The following is an 18,662-nucleotide window of genomic DNA, read 5'->3' as shown; positions in this document are numbered from 1 at the left end:
AGCAGATTGTGAGAAATTGCAGGAAGACCTTGTGAGACTGGAAAATTGGGCATCCAAATGGCAGATGAAATTTAATGTGGATAAGTGCAAGGTGATGCATATAGGGAAAAATAACCCATGCTATAATTACACAATGTTGGGTTCCATATTAGGTGCTACAACCCAAGAAAGAAATCTAGGTGTCATAGTGGATAACACATTGAAATCGTCGGTTCAGTGTGCTGCGGCAGTCAAAAAAGCAAACAGAATGTTAGGAATTATTAGAAAGGGAATGGTGAATAAAACGGAAAATGTCATAATGCCTCTGTATCGCTCCATGGTGAGACCGCACCTTGAATACTGTGTACAATTCTGGTTGCCGCATCTCAAAAAAGATATAATTGTGATGGAGAAGGTACAGAGAAGGGCTACCAAAATGATAAGGGGAATGGAACAACTCCCCTATGAGGAAAGACTTAAAGAGGTTAGGACTTTTCAGCTTGGAGAAGAGACGACTGAGGGGGGATATGATAGAGATGTTTAAAATCATGAGAGGTCTAGAACGGGTAGATGTGAATCAGATATTTACTCTTTCGGATAGTAGAAAGACTAGGGGGCACTCCATGAAGTTAGCAATGGGCACATTTAAAACTAATCGGAGAAAGTTCTTTTTTACCCAACGCACAATTAAACTCTGGAATTTGTTGCCAGAGAATGTGGTTAGTGCAGTTACTGTAGCTGGGTTTAAAAAAGGATTGGATAAGTTCTTGGAGGAGAAGTCCATTACCTGCTATTAAGTTCACTTAGAGAATAGCCACTGCCATTAGCAATGGTAACATGGAATAGACTTAGTTTTTGGGTACTTGCCAGGTTCTTATGGCCTGGATTGGCCACTGTTGGAAACAGGATGCTGGGCTTGATGGACCCTTGGTCTGACCCAGTATGGCATTTTCTTATGTTCTTATCATTAAAACCTTTCAGGTATCTGAAGGTCTGTATCCTATCTCCCCTGCACCTCCGATCCTTCAGCCTCTCATAAGTCTTCTGATACGGTGCCCACACCATTTTGGTCACCCTTCTCTGGACCCTCTTATCCTGTCTCTTTTGAGATACGGGCTCCAGAACTGAACACAGTACTTAAGATGGGGCTCACCAAGGCCCTGTACAAGGGCATTACCACTTCCTGGTTATTCCTCTCTCTATGCAGCCCAGCATTCTTTTAGTTTTAGCTATCGCCTTGTCACATTGCTACGCCATATTCAGATAGCCAGACACTAGTTCCCCAAGGTCCCTCTCCCAGTCCGTGCATATTAGTCTTCCACCCCATCACATACAGCTCTTTTGGATGACCGCACCCCAGATGCAGGACTCTGCACTTCTTGGCACTGAATCCTAGCTGACAAATCTTCCAGCACTCTTCCAGCTTTCTCAAATCACTTTTCATTCTTTCCACTGCTGCAGATCTTGGTACCTGCAAATAGACAAACTTTAACTTCTGTCCTTTCTGCAGTGTTGCTGACAAAGACATTGAACAAATTGGTCCCAAACCCGATCCTTCTGCCACTCCACTTATCATTGTTCTCTCATCAGAATAGGATCCATTTACCATTGCACACTCTTAGTCAACCAGTATGTAATGCACTTCACCACCAGCTTTTCATTTTATTCAGGAGCCTCCTATGCGGGGTCTGAAATCCAAGTAGATTACATTGAGTGCTCTTCCTTGATACAGTTCTTTAGTCACCCAATCCGATTTGTCTGATAGGACTTTCCCCAGGTGAATCCATGCTGCCTCGGGCTTCACTAGCCTTTCCTTCAGCAGTGTCTCCAGTAATTTTCTCACCACTGAGGTGAGGCTCACCGGCCTGTAGTTTCCAGCCTCCTCTGCTACCACCACCGCTCTTGTTTCCAGGGATTTATTGAACAGGTCACTCAGCGGAGCCGCCAGCACATCTCTGACCTCCCTCAGTATCCTGGGATGAACCTTATCCAGGCCCATGGCTTTGTTCACTGTTTTCCAGCTCTTCATCTACCCCACTTCCAACCAGCAATGTCGTTCTCCAGGGTCGTCTTTAGTGAACACTGACCTCTGTTTAATATTTTGCTATTTCTTCATCTTTATCCACATCTTATTCATGGTCACCTTTCGATTTCACTAATCCACCTTAGGTCTTCCTCCTTTCTCTGATGTATCTGAAAAATGTTTTCTCACCTCACTTTATACCTCTTTGGCAATCCTTTCTTCCACTTGACTTTTTGCTTTCCTGATTTTTCTTCGTCTTCCTCAGATTCACCAGGTATTCTTCCCTGTGTTCCTTTTTGAGATTTTTTTACTTCTTGAACGCTGTTCTTTTTGCCTCTGAGAACCAGGTCTGTTATTTATTTGTTCCTCTTGCTTTTGTTTACTTTTCTCACATGTAGATTTGTTGCCTTTGTAATCGCTCCTTTTAGTTTGGCCCAATGTTCAGCTCACTCACTTTCTCCCAGTCTTCCAGTTCTTCCTCCAAGTACATCTCCACTTTGACATAGTCCATATTTTTGAAATTCAGAACTTGGATCTTGGTGTGCCTTCTCTGTATCCTGTTTGCTATATCAAACCATACAGTCTGAAGATCACTGGTGCTCAGGTGAGCATCTCCTGGACATTAAAGACATTATCCTCACTGGAGAGCACGCGCCCTCTCTCATGGTTTCCTTTACCTTTTATTTGAAGAGCATCCGCCATCTCTCTGTCTTTACTCCAGCCCATATCTGGCAGATTACAATCACTAAGCAGCACCACTTCACCCTTCTTTTCTAACTATTGGATGTCTTCGATCAGATCTATTTCTAGTTCTGCTGTTTGAGTCGGGAGCCTGTACACCAGACCAGTGTAAATGGAAATGACATCTATTTTTTTTTTTTTGACAGCCCAAAATGCTTCTTCCCTACCCCATGTCCCTTGCATTTTAGTTGCTTTGATATTGTGTTTGACATAAAACAGCTCCTTCCCCCCCCTTTCTGTTTTGTTTAGTCTTTCTTACCAAGTTAGAGCCCAGGATGGCCGTATCCCAATCATGAGCCTCAGTGAGCCATGTTTTATCCAAGTCCTCCTCCACTAATAAGGCCTACAGCTCTGGGATATTATTGCCCAGACTAGGAGCATTTGAGGTCATAGCTTTCCAACGTTCCCCTTTGGTTTGATACTCTTCCAAGTCATCTTTTCTGCCTTTATGAGCTGATTGATTTGTCCTTTCCACTTCTCGCTTCCTGTATTGCTTGGGGATGACTTCCCAGTTTCATTGGTCATCTCCTGCCTCCCCCATGCTCTAGTTTAAATACTTAGCATCCCCTTTCCTGCCACAGACACATGTGGACCATCCTTACCATATGGCCTTTTACTGCTCCATACCTGGGCCCCACATCACGCTTCAATTTCCCCCCCCCCCCTCCCCCCCAAATGGCCCTTTTCTGAGCTCTTCATGGGTCCTGCTTCTTTCTTTGAAGGTCAGAAGGGATCCAAGTAGAAATGGACAAACTCTTATCTTTGTTTCTGCAGAGCTGACTCTACCATCCAGGGAGACCTGCTCCCTTTCTTTTTGACATAGTAAAAGTGTCACTGAGCTGCTGCAATGCAGAAACTTAGCGTGAGGCTCTGCAGATTCTGCAGACACATGTGCGGTACAGCAGAAAGCAGCAAGCTGTCCAGTATGTGCTACTGACCTGAAAATCAAAATTGAATACGTAGGGAGGTAATAAATAGTGCCCATTACATCAAGGTTTTAATTTATCGTTTGATCCACCTTTTCCTAAAGTTAAGCCCTAGGTGGATTGCAAAGTAACAAGGCATTGGAATGGTTATATATAGATTGCAATTAGGTAAGTAGGAATAAGGAAGTAGGTGTATTATGCATAATTTTCATATATATAGTTAAGTAAATCAAACACCAGTGGTTTGAGAGAGATTAATAAGCTGTTAGATGTAGCCTGGAAGAATGAGAACTTTGAGAGATTGATAGGGAGACTTTGGGGTGATATTAGAGACTTAGAGGATGAGTGTCTGCTATGGGATATAGGGGAGGGTCTGGCTAAACTGTCAATACTTTCCTGGCAATATGTAGAGACAAGTGTTTCAGTCACGCAGCAAGATAAATAACGAGGAAAATCTTCCCTTTATGAATAAATCTGCTATCTGCAAACCAGCAGGCAGTTGGGTTTTAAAGATGGTAAACGAACATTGAAGTGTCATTATATCATTGCGTGCTGGGGATACAGGGTATAAAACGTCTTCCTCTCGTTTCAGAATTGCTTGATAAAGAATGACGATGGCAGGTACTCAGCAGTGGTGGCAGACTTTGGCCTGGCAGAGAAAATTCCTGATTACAGGTAACCTGACAGCCTCTTTGTACTGAAATACCCTGCTGTAACTTTAACTGCTGGGCTTTCATCCAGATCTCCAAAGCCCTTTAAGAACCTAGATCCAAAACAAATCCAGAGCTTTTCAAGCAAGCTGCAAATGGAGTACTAGGCCAGTGTTTCCCAACCAGTGTGCTGTGGAAAAGTTACCATATCTGATGATGAGATCCAGACCAGGACGTGAGCTCTGTTCTCGGCACCTCACTGTAACACACCTGCAGTGGTTCCTTTCTGAAAGCCTGCGTTATCATGCATGACTCTTCTTCTGGCTACAGCATGAGCCTTAGAGTGTCTTTAATGGTCCCAGCACCACCTAATCTTTCCCCTCCTGAGCCTCCCCTTTCGAGTTCTTCCAGACTGAGGGAGACAGAGCATGCATGCACCAAGCGCTGGATGTGACTTGCTTTGAGTGTTGAGCAACAGTAGTGAAGACATTGAGCAAGGTCCCCGTATCATATAGGCTTCTCCCTTCTCCTGCAGTTGTACATAGAGGTCCATTGTGACAAATTCATGTCCGTCTGGCCCCTTTTTCTTTCTTCTATTTTTTTTTAATTTGCAAGAGAGACTGGTGGGGCTTACTGTGCTTCCCTAGCTCTTTTGACCATAAGTCCTCTCCATGTCTGCATTGCCCATCCTGTGAACATTGGTGTGCCACACATTTTGGTTAATATAGATGTACCTTGGGCTTGAAAAGGTTGGAAAACACTGTCCTAGGCAGCTGCCTGCCCTGAATTCATACCACTGGGGAAGCATCAGTAGTTCTAGGGTCCTGAGAGCGGGAACTTTGCTGCTAAAGGTTAATTATCAAGCTCAAGTGTGGTAGGATGATAGAGACACAACCCAACATATCTTGAAAGTGGTAGGAAGAGCAGCACCTATGCCATTTTCATATATTTGAATATTTTAACATTAATATTGCTTCTAACTCTAGGTGCTATTAGAAAACTGAAAACATTTATTGTACAAAACACATAGGGGCAGTGAATTAAAAAACCGTTAAGATATTCTTTAGATAAATGTGTGAGACCCACAACATTATTCATGGGCCTTTTTTGGAATGATTAATTTGGAAAGGTTTGTGTGACAACTGTGAACTCTGGAGTAGTCTCTGAAGTTTATCATTAAACTCTGGTTCTGTTCCCAGAATTGATTGATTTTTCCTCACAATCTCTGATTTGAATCTGCAGCAGAAAGCAAAATACAGGGCACATTGACTCCTGCTAATTAGAGCTCCTGCCCCAGGGTAGATCTGTCATTGCCACTGTGGATCCCAGATCTTTCCTGTCTCAAAGTATCTTCACTATACAAAACAGGGTGCACAAATAGTCAGGACCTAATGACCTGAAACAAGTAAGAGCAGCTTACTAATTTTTTAAATCAATAAATAAGTATTCTACAAAGCAGGATACAGAATTTTATCTGTCGATAAGTAGGCTGAATTAGCCGTTTCCTGGCGTGTAGCCAGATGGACTCAGGAACAAAGGGTTTATGCTCCCCTGCCAGCAGATAGAGGCGGAGTCAGGTTTCAAAGCTGACCTCACCCTAGATACCCCCTTGCAGTGACCTTAGCCATTCAGTATCTCTGTCTCCTTAGCAGATGTGGACGCTATCCCCACACCACTAGCGGTGTTTAGTGGGATTGCAGCACTAGTTTGAAGGAGAAATTTACCTTTAAATTGAAAGGAAGATCGAGCCCCGCTCTTCTGCGGTGATAACTAAAGGATCTTCCCCCAGTTGAGAATTCCTGAGGTGATTTCCGAGATCCCTCAGAGGTTTGCCTTGGTCCGGTAGCCGGCTCCCGGCATGGACTTTGCTGCTGAAACAGATGAAAGTGCAATGTAAAGCGTAGAAGACCAAAGTTAATGCTTGCTTTTGTTTGCAGAGCAAGGTTGTATCACTAATAAATAAGCTCTCTTAGAACTCTAGAAGTTGGGCATGGTACAAAAGAAAGCAATGTCTTCAAAGGGTAGCGGGTGCAGAAGCTGTGCTCGGTGGTGACGGCCTAAGCCCTCTCTCCCCGCAGCCGGAGACCATCTCTGTACTCAGAGACGGTAAGCGCTGAGACCAGGTAAGTAGAGAAGAACTCCTCCAATCCAGAGATGTGGAAGGGCTTCGGTAAGTCCTTCCTCTGGTCTCCTTGCTCGGTGCGCCGTACCAACATCATTCCCGATCCCGTTCTGGCATTTCCTAGCGGGTTGAGTGGCCCCCTGATGCTAGGCCCCGCTTCATGCTCGGTGGACTCTCCACGTGGCGATCCACGGCGGTGCCATCTTGCACGCAGTTTGGTGCGGCGCCATTTTCCCCCTCTTCATCCATCAGTACGCGAGGTGCGGGCTGGCCTTCTGTGCGCCTAACATAAGTGCACGCATACTTTTGCGTACAACCGGCCGCTTACATTTGCGCATGCAGAGAATGAGTCTGTGTGCGCTCGAGAGGCATCAGCCGGTTAAACGCACAAGCTACAGAGGTTATGGCCCTGCCAGCAGCAAAGCTCAGATGACACTCCCTTTGCATTGCCTGCCATATTAGAGCTGCACAGTCTGACCTGAAATCCTTCCTGCCTCAGCACTGTGAAGGAGGCCCAGGGAGGGCTAGATTCTCAGTACCTTCTCAAGCCCAGCCCATCCCAGTTGGAGGACGGATCAGCCTCGACCTTATCTGGCAGCACCCTGGACCTGAGCAATTCTGGGGCTACGTCCTCCCTGTGAGAGGGCAGTTCAGCGGCCCCTACCCTGGTTCCTCCTGGGTCAAATATGGACCCGGAGGCCTTCTCTTGGTTGGAATTTTTCAGGGCCTGCAAGCCTTTGTTCTGGCGCAGTCAGCCCTGCCCCTACCTGAGCTGAGCCCCAGCTGGGAAGGCCTTGCCCTGTCATCGTGCCTCGGGACATGCCTCGTCACACCAAGGGTATCCCTGGCAGGGACCCAGACACCTCAGACGCTGATGGGGATTTATTGGATGGCAAGGAAATAGTCCTTAGAGTACCCGGGGGTCCAATTCGACACCAAGCAGGGCAGTTTCCTTCTCTCTCCCTCCGTCGATGAGAAGGAAACTGATGGACCAAGTTCGGTTGACGAACACAATGCGCCCTAGGGTATGGGACTATTTCCAGATCCTTGGCCTCATGGCATCAACCCTGGAAGTAGTACCGTGGGCAAGGGCACACATGCGGCCTCTCCCTACTGTCAAGCTGGAACCCACTTTCTCAAGACTACTCGATTCGCCCCCACCTACTGATGGGAGTATGCTCTCGGCTCCAGTGGTGGCTACTGGAAGTTCACCTAAACAAGGGCATAAGCCTGTCTCCACCGGGCTGGATTGTCCTAACGACTGACGCGAGCCTCTGAGGGTGGGGAGCTCACTATCAGGAACTGACAACCCAGGGATGGTGGACCAAGGAAGAGGCGAACTGGAATATAAACCGCCTGGAAGCGCAAGCGGTGCCAGGGAGGAGCCAAAAGCCACCAAGTGTCTCTGGAAATAAATCTTCTTATGGAATGGGCAGAGTTAAACCTACAAGGGATCTCGGCCTCCCACATCGTAGGAAAAGACAATGTCCGAGCAGACTTTCTCAGCAGGAAAAGCCTGGATCCAGGGGAATGGATGCTGTTGTTCAGAGTTTTCTGGCTCCTAGTAGTTCACTGGGGCCTCTCATTCTTTGATCTACTGGCTACATCTCACAATGCGAAGGTTCCCCGGTTCTTCAGTCACAGACAAGACCAGCGCTTCCAAAGGATCGACACCCTCGTCCAGATCTGGCCAGAGGAGGACTTACTGTACCCCTTCCCTCCATGGCCTCTACTGGGCAAGATCATTTGCAAGATCGAACAGATTGGCCCAGGCGCCTGTGGTATGCAGACATGTGGAGGCTTCTCGTGGAGAGTCCCCTTTGCCTTCCCCCGTACAGGGACCTTCTCCATCAAGGTCTGATTCTTCACGAAGATCCAGCTTGATTCTCTCTTATGGTCTGGCCCTTGAGAGGGCTCACCTGACAAAGCGTGGATATTTGGCGGCTGTGATCACCACATTGCTCCACTTGCGGAAGTTCTCAACCTACCTGGCATACGTATGGATGTGGAGAATATTTGAGGCCTAGTGTGAGGAGCGCAGGGTGCTCCCCCGAATGGCCACGATCACCTTGATCCTGGAATTTTTACAGGATGGCCTGAACAAAGGATTGTCCCTCAACTCCCTGAAGGTCCAGGTGGCAGCCCTTTCCTGCTTCAGGGCCAAGGTGAACGGAACCCGTCTGTCGGCGCATCCAGATTTGACCCGTTTTCTAAAAGGGGTCAAACAACTATGACCACCCTTAAAGTGGGCGGTCCCCCTATGGAACCTCAATCTAGTATTGGACCTTCTGGCAAGACCTTCCTTCAGACCACTGCGTAGTCTGTTGCTACGCCTATTAACACTAAAGACTGTTCTTGGTGGCAACATGCTCGGCTCGTTGCATCTCTGAGCTACAGGCACTGTCTTGTCGGGAACCGTTTCTTTGGTGTACACCTGAACCAGTCCATTTCTTTACTGTCCCTGGATAGACGCAAGGACACAGGACTACTGCCTCCTACGCCATTTAAATGTTGGTAGACTTTTAGTTCGGTATCTGGAACATTCAGAACCAATGCACAAGACAGACCGCTTGTTCGTTCTTCACGGAAGAAGAAATGGCGAAGCGGCTTTGCGAGCTACCATAGCTTGCTGGATCAAGGAAGTGCTCACAGGCGTGTATGTAGAGACAGGGAAACCCTTACCCCTTCAGATTAAAGCTCATTCCACTAGGGCCCAGGCAGTATCCTGGGCAGAAGCTAAACTGTCTCCTGACGACATCTGTCGAGCAGTGATGTAGTCTTGCTTGCGCACCTTCTTCAGGTTCTATCGCTTGGACGTCCAGGCCCGAGAGAAAGCAGTCTTTGCGAGGGTGGTGCTAACTGGACCGCAGGCAACCTCCTGCCTCATTCGGGAGTAGCTTTTGTACATCCCACTGGTCCTGAGTCCATCTGGCTACACGCTAGGAAAAGGGGAAATTACTTACCTGATATTTTCATTTTCCTTAGTGTAGACAGATGGACTCAGCATCCCGCCCACGGCTGCCCATGAACGGTACCAAGGAATCGCTCATGAGGTGAATCTAGATTCCATGAGGTTACGGGTAAGCCGTCGCCCTGTCCCTAGTTCAGGGCATCTATAGTATTACTGGGATCCAGTGCTTACATTTGGTTGAGTAGAGTTGCGGTCTCCAGTTTTTAATCAAAGTTTTTTAATCAAGTTTTTAAGCAAGTTATAAAGTTATATCCAAATTCTAATCAAGTTTTTCGATAGTATGTCCACAATGGCTTTTGAAGAGAATACTGAGGGGCTGAGGTCACTGCAGGGGTGTATGTAGGGTGACAGCTTTGAAACCTGACTCTGTCTCCATCTGCTGGCAGGGGATCACATAACCCACTGGTCCTGAGTCACTGTCTACATTAAGGAAAACTAAATTATCAGGTAAGAATTTCTCCATTACATGTGGGTAACGTCAAGCAGCACCAAACGGACTTCTCTCAAGCTATAGAGCTTGGAGCACTATTGAACCTGTGTGGGAGTTCCCGCATGGGTGTTGCCTTGTGAGCTTCCACAGTCTTTTTGTGTCTAAGCTAAAGCACAGATGTGTACTTTGTCCCTCAGCGGTTTTTTCCTACAAACTTATTTCCTTGAAAAAACTTTTTCTGCCTTGCCTTGCTTCTTCTGTATCCATACTCAGAGCACTTTTAAGTGCTTAAAAAAAAAAAGGAATGGGTGTCTTCCCAAGCAAGAAAATGTTGGGCCAGAAAAAAAATCTACAGTGGTGAGTGGATTTAAGAACTGCCCGAGTGGGAAAATCATGTGCCTCACCAATAGGCACAAGTTATGCTACTTCTGCCTGGGACCAGAAATACTGAAGCCTGCAGATGGTGGTTCCCCACATTCATAGCACCCCAGAGCCTTGCAAATGGAAGAGCTGTATAAATCTTATGAATAGCAGTAACTCGTCTTCCTACAGTGCAGCATTGTCTGCTTCCTTGAGAATGCACTGTAATTCTGAGGCGATTCATACCTACTACACTCGAATTATGATGCATCAATGCACTTGAAGCACAGTGAATTGTGCATGATGCATCGATGCACAGCACAATGATGCAAGCTACATCAGTGCACTCTCCACCAATGCGTGATGTACCGATGCAAGTCCTTCCGACACATTTAAACATTTCTCAACTATTCTGTTACAGGGATGTTTTCTCATCATGTACCAGTGCACCCAATGCAAGTTTCGATGTATTCGAAGCATATTTCACTCCATGATATACAGGACAATCCACGAGCATACAGCATAAAAAAAGCTCAAGATCCTCTAAATCGCTCAGATTCCACATCTCCCTTCTGGGACCTGAGAGAATTGCCTATGCAACATTTCTCACAGGACAAGCAGGATGGTAGTCCTCACAAATGGGTGACATCGAGGATGGAGCCCTGTACGGAAAACTTTTCTGTCAAAGTTTCAACAAGCTTTGACTGACACTGGCACACTGGGTGCACTGAGCATGCCCAGCCTGCAATTATCCCTGTGAGCCACAGGTGTCTCCCTCAGTCTTCTTTTTTCCGCTCTGCAGTCAGCATAGCGGTTGGAGCTCTGTGAGGATTTTTTAACTAATTACCTCATGGAAACACTTAACTTTTCACTTCAAAAAACACTTTTCCCTGCACAGGTCTCCCTCCGCGTACGTTTTTACGACGCTCGGTGAGTACTAATTCTTATTTTTCGGTCGGTTCCTGTCACTATCTTAAGGCTGTTAACTGACTGAAGCCTTCCCTTCCCCCATTTTTCAGTTAGCTTTAAACAGCTTGCGAGTGTCTCTGTGACACTCTGCTTGCTTATGCTAGTGGGGTAGGGATTTTTTCCTTAACTTAGGACCTCTGTAGCTTCAAGTCCTTCGTTCCCTGGTACCCTCACGCAGTCGATACCCTATCGCTACACCGGGACCCGCCTAAACCGCCCTGGGCTTTTATATGTCATCAGCGCCCCTCCCCCCACGGTGCCCTGATGCCTTTATCCATGTTTTTTGCTTTTCAGTGCTACCAGGCTTTTTCCTCCTACGCACTGTTTTTTTTCCTTGGGCTTCCTCGGTGCCGTCCCTACCCGGATGCATGCCATTGACGCACACGCTGTTAGTCACTGCCATGCATACTCGGGTCGCCGCCACCGCTGCCCGAGACACTTTTTAACGATCCCAGGGTCACTTCATCGATGCCACCCCCCCCCCCCTTTTGGGGATGCCATCGATGCCCCATCCTCCCCACCGATGTCCAGCCCTTTCCATCGGGGGGCATCGGTGCCACATCGATTCGTCGGTGGGCATCGATGCCGGATGGTCCCCATCGGTGGACATCGGTGCCGGATGGTCCCCATCGATGGACATCGGTGCCGGATGGCTTGTCCGTCGATGGCATTGGTGCCGGATGGCCGTCCGTCGATGGCATCGGTGCCGGGTCCTTTTGCATCGATGGACACCGATGCCCAGGTGTTTCATCCATGGGCATCTATGTTAGAATGCATCCATCGAGGGCAGTCGATGCCAGGCTGCTCCCATCGGTGAAATTCGATGCCCAGGTGGATCCCATCGGTGGATATCCATGCCGGCTCGATTCCGTGGATGGGCGTTGATGCCAATGCCAGCCTTATGGCTGGCATCGATGCCCATGCCGATTCCAGGACTGGCGTTGATGCCGGGATGGAATTCATCGACTGGGAGATCCATGCCATCGATTCCATACGTGTCCACATCGATGCCACAGACACACGTGTCTGGGGCACCGATGCCATGTACACTTGGAAATCTGAGTCTGTCCAAATCGATACCGTCAACGTCTGTGGCCCTATAGTTGATGCCCGTGGCCATGCCACAAACGGCATAAATGCCCGCCTCCATGCATCGATGCCCTCGACACCTCCGTTTTCCTTCGGTGTCCTTGACGCCCTATTGATTCGACTCAGTCGATGCCGGTATCTTTTTCAATAACGGCAATGTTTTTCGATTATTCGATTCCACATCGTTTCAAAGATACCTATGCCACTGCTGTCAGTGCCCGTCACTGTCATCATTCTCCTGGCCAGTCATCGACGATTTTTCATACCCATTTTGATGATATCCTCGAAGCCCCTTAGGTTGCCTTCAATATCGTCAATACCGACATAGCACCGCCACATAATACCCTCGCCTCCTCACATTGCTCCACGCTTTGGGTTCTTTTTAAGCCCCGTATTAGCTTAAGACACTCCATTGTGTCAGGAGCAGAGCAGGCGTGCTGACAGTTCGTCATCGATCGCCTTCCAGGACGACGAGGGCTTCCATCTCGGCGCTGGGGAAAGACCGGGCCGAGCACCGTGGCACCCATCATCGCCGACATCGTGATCGTCCGCCGCTGACGCCATCCAGCACATCGGTGCCATCCTTCTCCAGGCTGGACAACGCTCGGGCAGAGCGACATCACCACTGCCATCAGCACTGTTCCTACAGTTTTGGCAGTCCTTGGTGATCCAGAACTTCCGGATCCAGGTCCGACAGCTTCTGCATTGGCGTCACGACACATCGAGCCGCTGTGACGAGGGAGGGAACATGAGTTCCGTTAGGGCTCCTCTGTTCCTGGCGTGCCCCACCGTCAAGTGGTGTGGGACTATGGCCATCTGTTACACTTAGCAGTCTAAACGCCACTCACGCCTGGCCTGTCTCCTCTGTACCTGTGCCACCATACCAGGTTTCAGAGCGAGATGGACGTTTACGTCCCCGGCCTTACCCTCGAGGACTCCGGAGACCGTCGGGGTCAACAATCTTCACCGGCTCGTCTTGCGGCGATCCACGTCGGATGGTAAGTACCCGCTTCGGCGGCATTCCCATAGAGTTGTGTTCTCCCATTCGGACCGTGGTTCGAAAAGTTCTGGGTCATGTGCCTTTTAGAACTGTATTAGTGTCACATATCACTATGTTAGCTATGTTAGCCACAATATCAGGAGAACCCCTCTATCTTCTTGGGATTGCAGCAGGGCTTCTTCTCTTGTCAGTAACAAGTCCCTGTGCCGACCAATGCTCTGACTCTTGGTTCCCTCCCAACCAAGGTCCAGCTGCATTGGCTGATCTGCTAAACATGAGATTCAGCAACCATTGCCCCATGTACAAGTCCACCTTGAGGCCTGGCCACAGGTCTCAGTGTCTCCTTGTACAGCATACAGAAATGCGGGTACCACTTACCGCTCACACACCTGCAGGAGCCTACATGATATCCTCCATTGGGACACCTCTTGGTCTCCCATCTGGTCAGATATCAGAGCGGCCACCCCACCTTGTACCAAAGTCCCGGTACACTCCCCCAGGCGCTACGAAGTGCAGAGGGGAGAAGGGAGGGGGGTTGGGGAGTTTTAATTGCACTATTCTTTCTTTTAACAGAAAATAGTTACTCTCCGCACATCCTGGACCTAAGAAAATCCAACTTTCTTTAGACGTCACAGGTACAATGGTATCTTTGGTTACCATCACTCCATACTGCAGTAAGTACATTATTTTAATGTTTCTATGTGCTTTATGGTGAGTCAACATTACAACCCCAAGCTCTGCCGCCGGCACCAGCTTCGGTAAGTGAACTGTCTCTTGCATCACTGTTGGTGAATGCTGTTTTCTCTGCGGAGTGTAACATCATTCACTTTCCTTTCAGTACATGCAAAGAGCTCTCACTTTTTTTCAGGACTCACTATACATTTACTAACTGGGATTACTGTCACTGCCATAAATCCCTTCTGTAACACTTCTGGACACCACAGTCTTAAGACCCTCTTGTCCAGCATGCGCACAGACATTCTGATACATTGTTATATGTCCCTGCGCATATTTTCCATAACCTCAACCTTTCAACTTTTCATGGTTGGGCTATGGGGTTTCTTCCCACTATGCATTTTTTCTCATAATTCAAAACTGCTATGGGTTATATTCAGTGACATTCTATACTCAATGGACCTAAGTGGTTTCATTGCTTTCGTCCCTGATTCTTATCCCAGTTCGAACTAGGACCTAGTCTCCTTCGACTCATGCTCGCAATTCCTTAGGGTTATAAAGTTTCTCCTGAAAGCTGTCAACCCATTATGCATCTATTGCACTCCAGCATAGTTTCTCATAAACTTCCTGGACGTTGCACCCATGAGTTATGCCCTTATGCCTTCCAATACTGCTTTTGCAACAATTCTTTGTGCATACAGACAGACAGCATAGGGACAATGTGCTTTCCAACTCATAAGCACGCACAACCTCTTAGCTGCTCTGCTAGACAGCTGCGCAGCTCTACCCTTGGCCCTTGTTCACTTCATGCGTCTTTGGGCCACATATCTAAGAGATTTAATGAACGCTCTATCTGACCTTCTCCACGTAGGTTCTATCCTCTCGAATGGTCTCAATTACATGTGTACAGGGCAAATCTTTTAACGCTGAGTTTAACTAAACTTTCCTCTGCGTCTGCATCATTCCATACGATGCACAGGTTCTGCTCCCTACACATGTTTCCTATGCGTTCCCTTAGATGCCTTTTCTTCCATCAAAGGCCTCTTCAATATATCTCTTCTGCTGCCTCTCGTAGCCAGCATTCTTCTAATGTTGAACTGGGATGGGGTTCAGTATTCTTTTCCCCACTCCCTGACTGAGATCAGTATGCTTCCCATACTTCTCAATCCATCATATCAGTAACCTTTTATTCCCTCACCAGTCAGTCCCAAATCATAGACTTACTGATGTTCTTAGGTTCTGGTAGCGTCACAAAACCTTCTAAACATAAATCTTGCCGTTTAATATGGCAGGCTTTACCTCCTGACGCTAAAAAAAAAAAAAAAAAAAAAAAAGAGGTATTACCCCTTTTACTTTTCCACCATTTTTTCTTACTCCCTCGGATTCTGTTCTCCAGACATCCTCCACATAGATACACCTTTCTCTTAGGAGGTGTATCGTTTTGGGAGTTGGGTTCCCGTTTTCGGTAATCCTCTCTGAGTCGGCTTACCATGGATTATCCACTGATCAAGCCGCCTCTATTTCTCTAATCACGGAATGAACATATATATTCTCCTTATAAGTCTCATACATTCTACGTTTGAGCCTTTCCATTCCTCTCTTCCACAGTTTGGCAAGGGAACTTCTTTCCCTCTTAATGTCATTCCTGCCAGCAGGGTCCGTGAGTTATGCACTCTTTCCATACTCACCTGACTCCGTTCCTCTGCCACTGAGTAGTTCTACGCATTCAACTTTCTATCCTTTTCAGGTAGATGTTGTATCTCCGTTCCTCAGGAAATACTCTATTAATTTTTCCTAACCTCTCTCTCTCGCCCTAGGGAGAGACTGGGTTTTCCACATTCATGGACAGTAATGCTGCGCTTACATTTTATCTACATTGCACTGCATTCCATGTGAATTCCACTTGACTCTTTCCTTCATGCAAGGGTCAAGCTGCTACTTCCAGTGGCCACACAGACCTAATCCTTCTGATTAAGTGGTCTATATTTCCTTTCCTACCAACAAGCAGACATTTCACTACAACACTGTGGGTATCCACATACTGTTGTGTCCGTCTTAGCCTTAACAGCTTCCCTTTGGTTACTGCTGCTTGTACTTTTTATCAGGTTGCAGCCTGGAGTCCTCTCCATACCTTCGCAGCCTATTATTGCTTACATTTGACTAGCCGGCATGCTCCATGTTTGGCCAGTCCGCCTACTCTTACTTTTTTCAATTCACTACCCAACATCCTTCCACGAACCCATTATGGTGTTGCGGATGCCCTCCGTTCCCATTTCCACCTCAGTTGTTACGCCTTTGCGCATCTGCGGTGTATCTGGTGCATTCCCGGGCATCCTCAGCTCGGTACTCACCCATTTGTGAGGACTACCATCCTGCTTGTCCTGTGAGAAAGCAAATGTTGCTTACCTGATGTAACAGGTGTTCTCACAGGACAGCAGGATGTTAGTCCTCACGAAACCCGCCCGCCACCCCGCGGAGTTGGGTCTGTATACTTTTATTTTAGTTTCGCTTGCGCTTTTTAGCTATAAGACGAGACTGAGGGAGACACCTGTGGCTCACAGGGATAATTGCAGGCTGGGCATGCTCAGTGCACCCAGTGTGCCAGTGTCAGTCAAAGCTTGTTGAAACTTTGACAGAAAAGTTTTCCGTACAGGGCTCCATCCTCGATGTCACCCATTTGTGAGGACTAACATCCTGCTGTCCTGTGAGAACACCTGTTACATCAGGTAAGCAACATTTGCTTTCTCTAGCCATCCAAGATCTGTGGCAGGAGGGGTCAGATTGCCCTTACCTCCTTCGTTGGTCAGAAGGCTAATAGCCCCAAATTTGGTAGTGGAAGGTCTTCAGTTGCTAACAGCAGATCTGTCTGTTCAATAATGCCACTTTCCTCATATAAGCCACCTATTACTTTTCAATAAACAGTTCTGGTTTCAAAAGAAGGTGTTCCTCTGCTCACACCAGGTCAGAGTACATAGTCTTATCACCACGTTGCAGCATTAGAGGAGTTTCTTTACCTCATTTGCAAAAGTAGATGGAACACTGCAGCCTCTCTTCTCAACTCCTTCAGCGGTTCCTCAGACCAGAATCCCAAGCTCGCCTATGAGTGCATTTTCATGAAAAACTAGTGGATCTCCCATGCTTAGGAGACAACTTTTTCAGAAAGAAGCTTTGAAAAACGGTCTCACAAATGAGACTGTACAGCTACATTTTAATCATTCTCCCTGGTGCCAGAACAACCTGCTCTATTGCAACATTTGTTGTTTGATAGTTATGAATGTTACTTCTGTAAACCGTTGTGATCATTACATGGAACGATGGTATATAAAATGTCTAAAAATAAATAAACACTTGTGCTATCATTATAGATATCCTTACTTTCACTGACAAACATATTATCCTTTTCAGCAGTACCAGTTTCCATTTCTTCCAGCACAGCATCAACAATTTCTGGATTAGAAGCCAAGATGTCAAATTTTAATCCTTTATTGGAGACTTGGAATCTTAAAACCGCCCGACTCAGGCCGAGTTTCGCCCTCTGTCAAGGGGCTGCATCAGGGGCTCTTTTGTATCATATAAAATTCATGTAAATGCAGATGGAGTACAAAAAAATGCATCAATGGTCTCCTTGCAGATATCACTTTAAGCATGTACCCAATAAGTTGCAAACATCATTTTCCACTAGGTTTCACATGGACTGCATGTGATCGGTTACTTCGCTTGTCAGTCGCGTATCTTCACAGACTCTTGTCAAGGCTTGTCAGGTATCTTCTGTTGCTTATCTCCAAGAAGTACCCATCAAAGATATCTGTAAAGCTGTGAAGTGGTCTTCAGTCCACACATTCACATCCCATTACTGTCTTGTAACATCTCAAGGACTGAGAATAGATTTGGATATGCAGTTTTGCAAAATCTATTTTCATCATTATCCACTCTTCATGGTGGAGTCCGGGTTGCTTATTAAATAATTGCTCTGCTGCAACCCTCAGGATAGGACTCCTGACATACAATGCCTAATTCAGCCTGCTTATTGACAGAAAAAGCATGTTTGCTTACCCTAATCAATGTTTTCCACAGACAGGATAAATTAGCCATAGAATACCGGCCCTCACCTCACAAGAGAGTTGACTATACAACTAAATTTAGCTCTGTTACTAACTGTGGAAATTCATAAGAACTTAAGAAGTTGCCATAGTGGGTCAGACCAAGGGTCTATCAAGATCAGCAGTGACCAATCCAGGTTACAAGTACCTGGCAAATACCCAAACATTAACTAGATTCCAATGTACTAATGCTGATTACAAGCAGTGGCTATTCCTTATTGATTAATGGTTTATAGACCACCTCCAGGAACTTATCCAAACTTTTTTTAATCCTAGATACACTAACCGCCCTAACCACATCCTCCGGCAACAAATTCCAGAGCTTAATTGTGCGTTGAGTGAAAAATAATTATCTCCGATTAGTTGTAAATGTGCTACTTGCTAACTTCTTGGAGTGCCCCCTAGTCCTTCTATTATTTGAAAGAGTAAATAACTGATTCCCGTTCTAGACCTCTCATGATCTTAAAGACATCTATCATATCCCCCCTCAGCTGTCTTTTCTCCAAGCTGAACAGCCCTAACCTCTTCAGCCTTTCCTCATAGGGGAACTGTTCCATCCCCTTCATCATTTTGGTTGCCCTTCTCAGTACATTCTTCAAAATGACTTGCGTGACAGCGCTTGTTCAG

The 18,662-nt window shown here is 46.8% G+C and overlaps 1 protein-coding gene across 4 annotated transcripts in view; it reads left to right on the top strand.

The window, feature by feature from the left end:
• The window catches only part of LOC115099718 (dual specificity testis-specific protein kinase 2-like), a 129,179-nt gene that overhangs the window by 69,446 nt on the left and 41,071 nt on the right, over positions 1 to 18,662 (top strand). For all 4 annotated transcript variants that reach the window (XM_029617488.1, XM_029617486.1, XM_029617489.1 and 1 more), the window contains one exon: positions 4,262 to 4,344. In XM_029617488.1, coding sequence (XP_029473348.1) covers positions 4,262 to 4,344 — 83 coding nt within the window. The remainder of the gene's footprint in view (positions 1 to 4,261; positions 4,345 to 18,662) is intronic.

The sequence above is a fragment of the Rhinatrema bivittatum genome, chromosome 10, assembly GCF_901001135.1.
Source record: "Rhinatrema bivittatum chromosome 10, aRhiBiv1.1, whole genome shotgun sequence".
Lineage (NCBI taxonomy): Eukaryota > Metazoa > Chordata > Amphibia > Gymnophiona > Rhinatrematidae > Rhinatrema > Rhinatrema bivittatum.
This window is presented reverse-complemented; position numbering and strand designations above follow the sequence as displayed.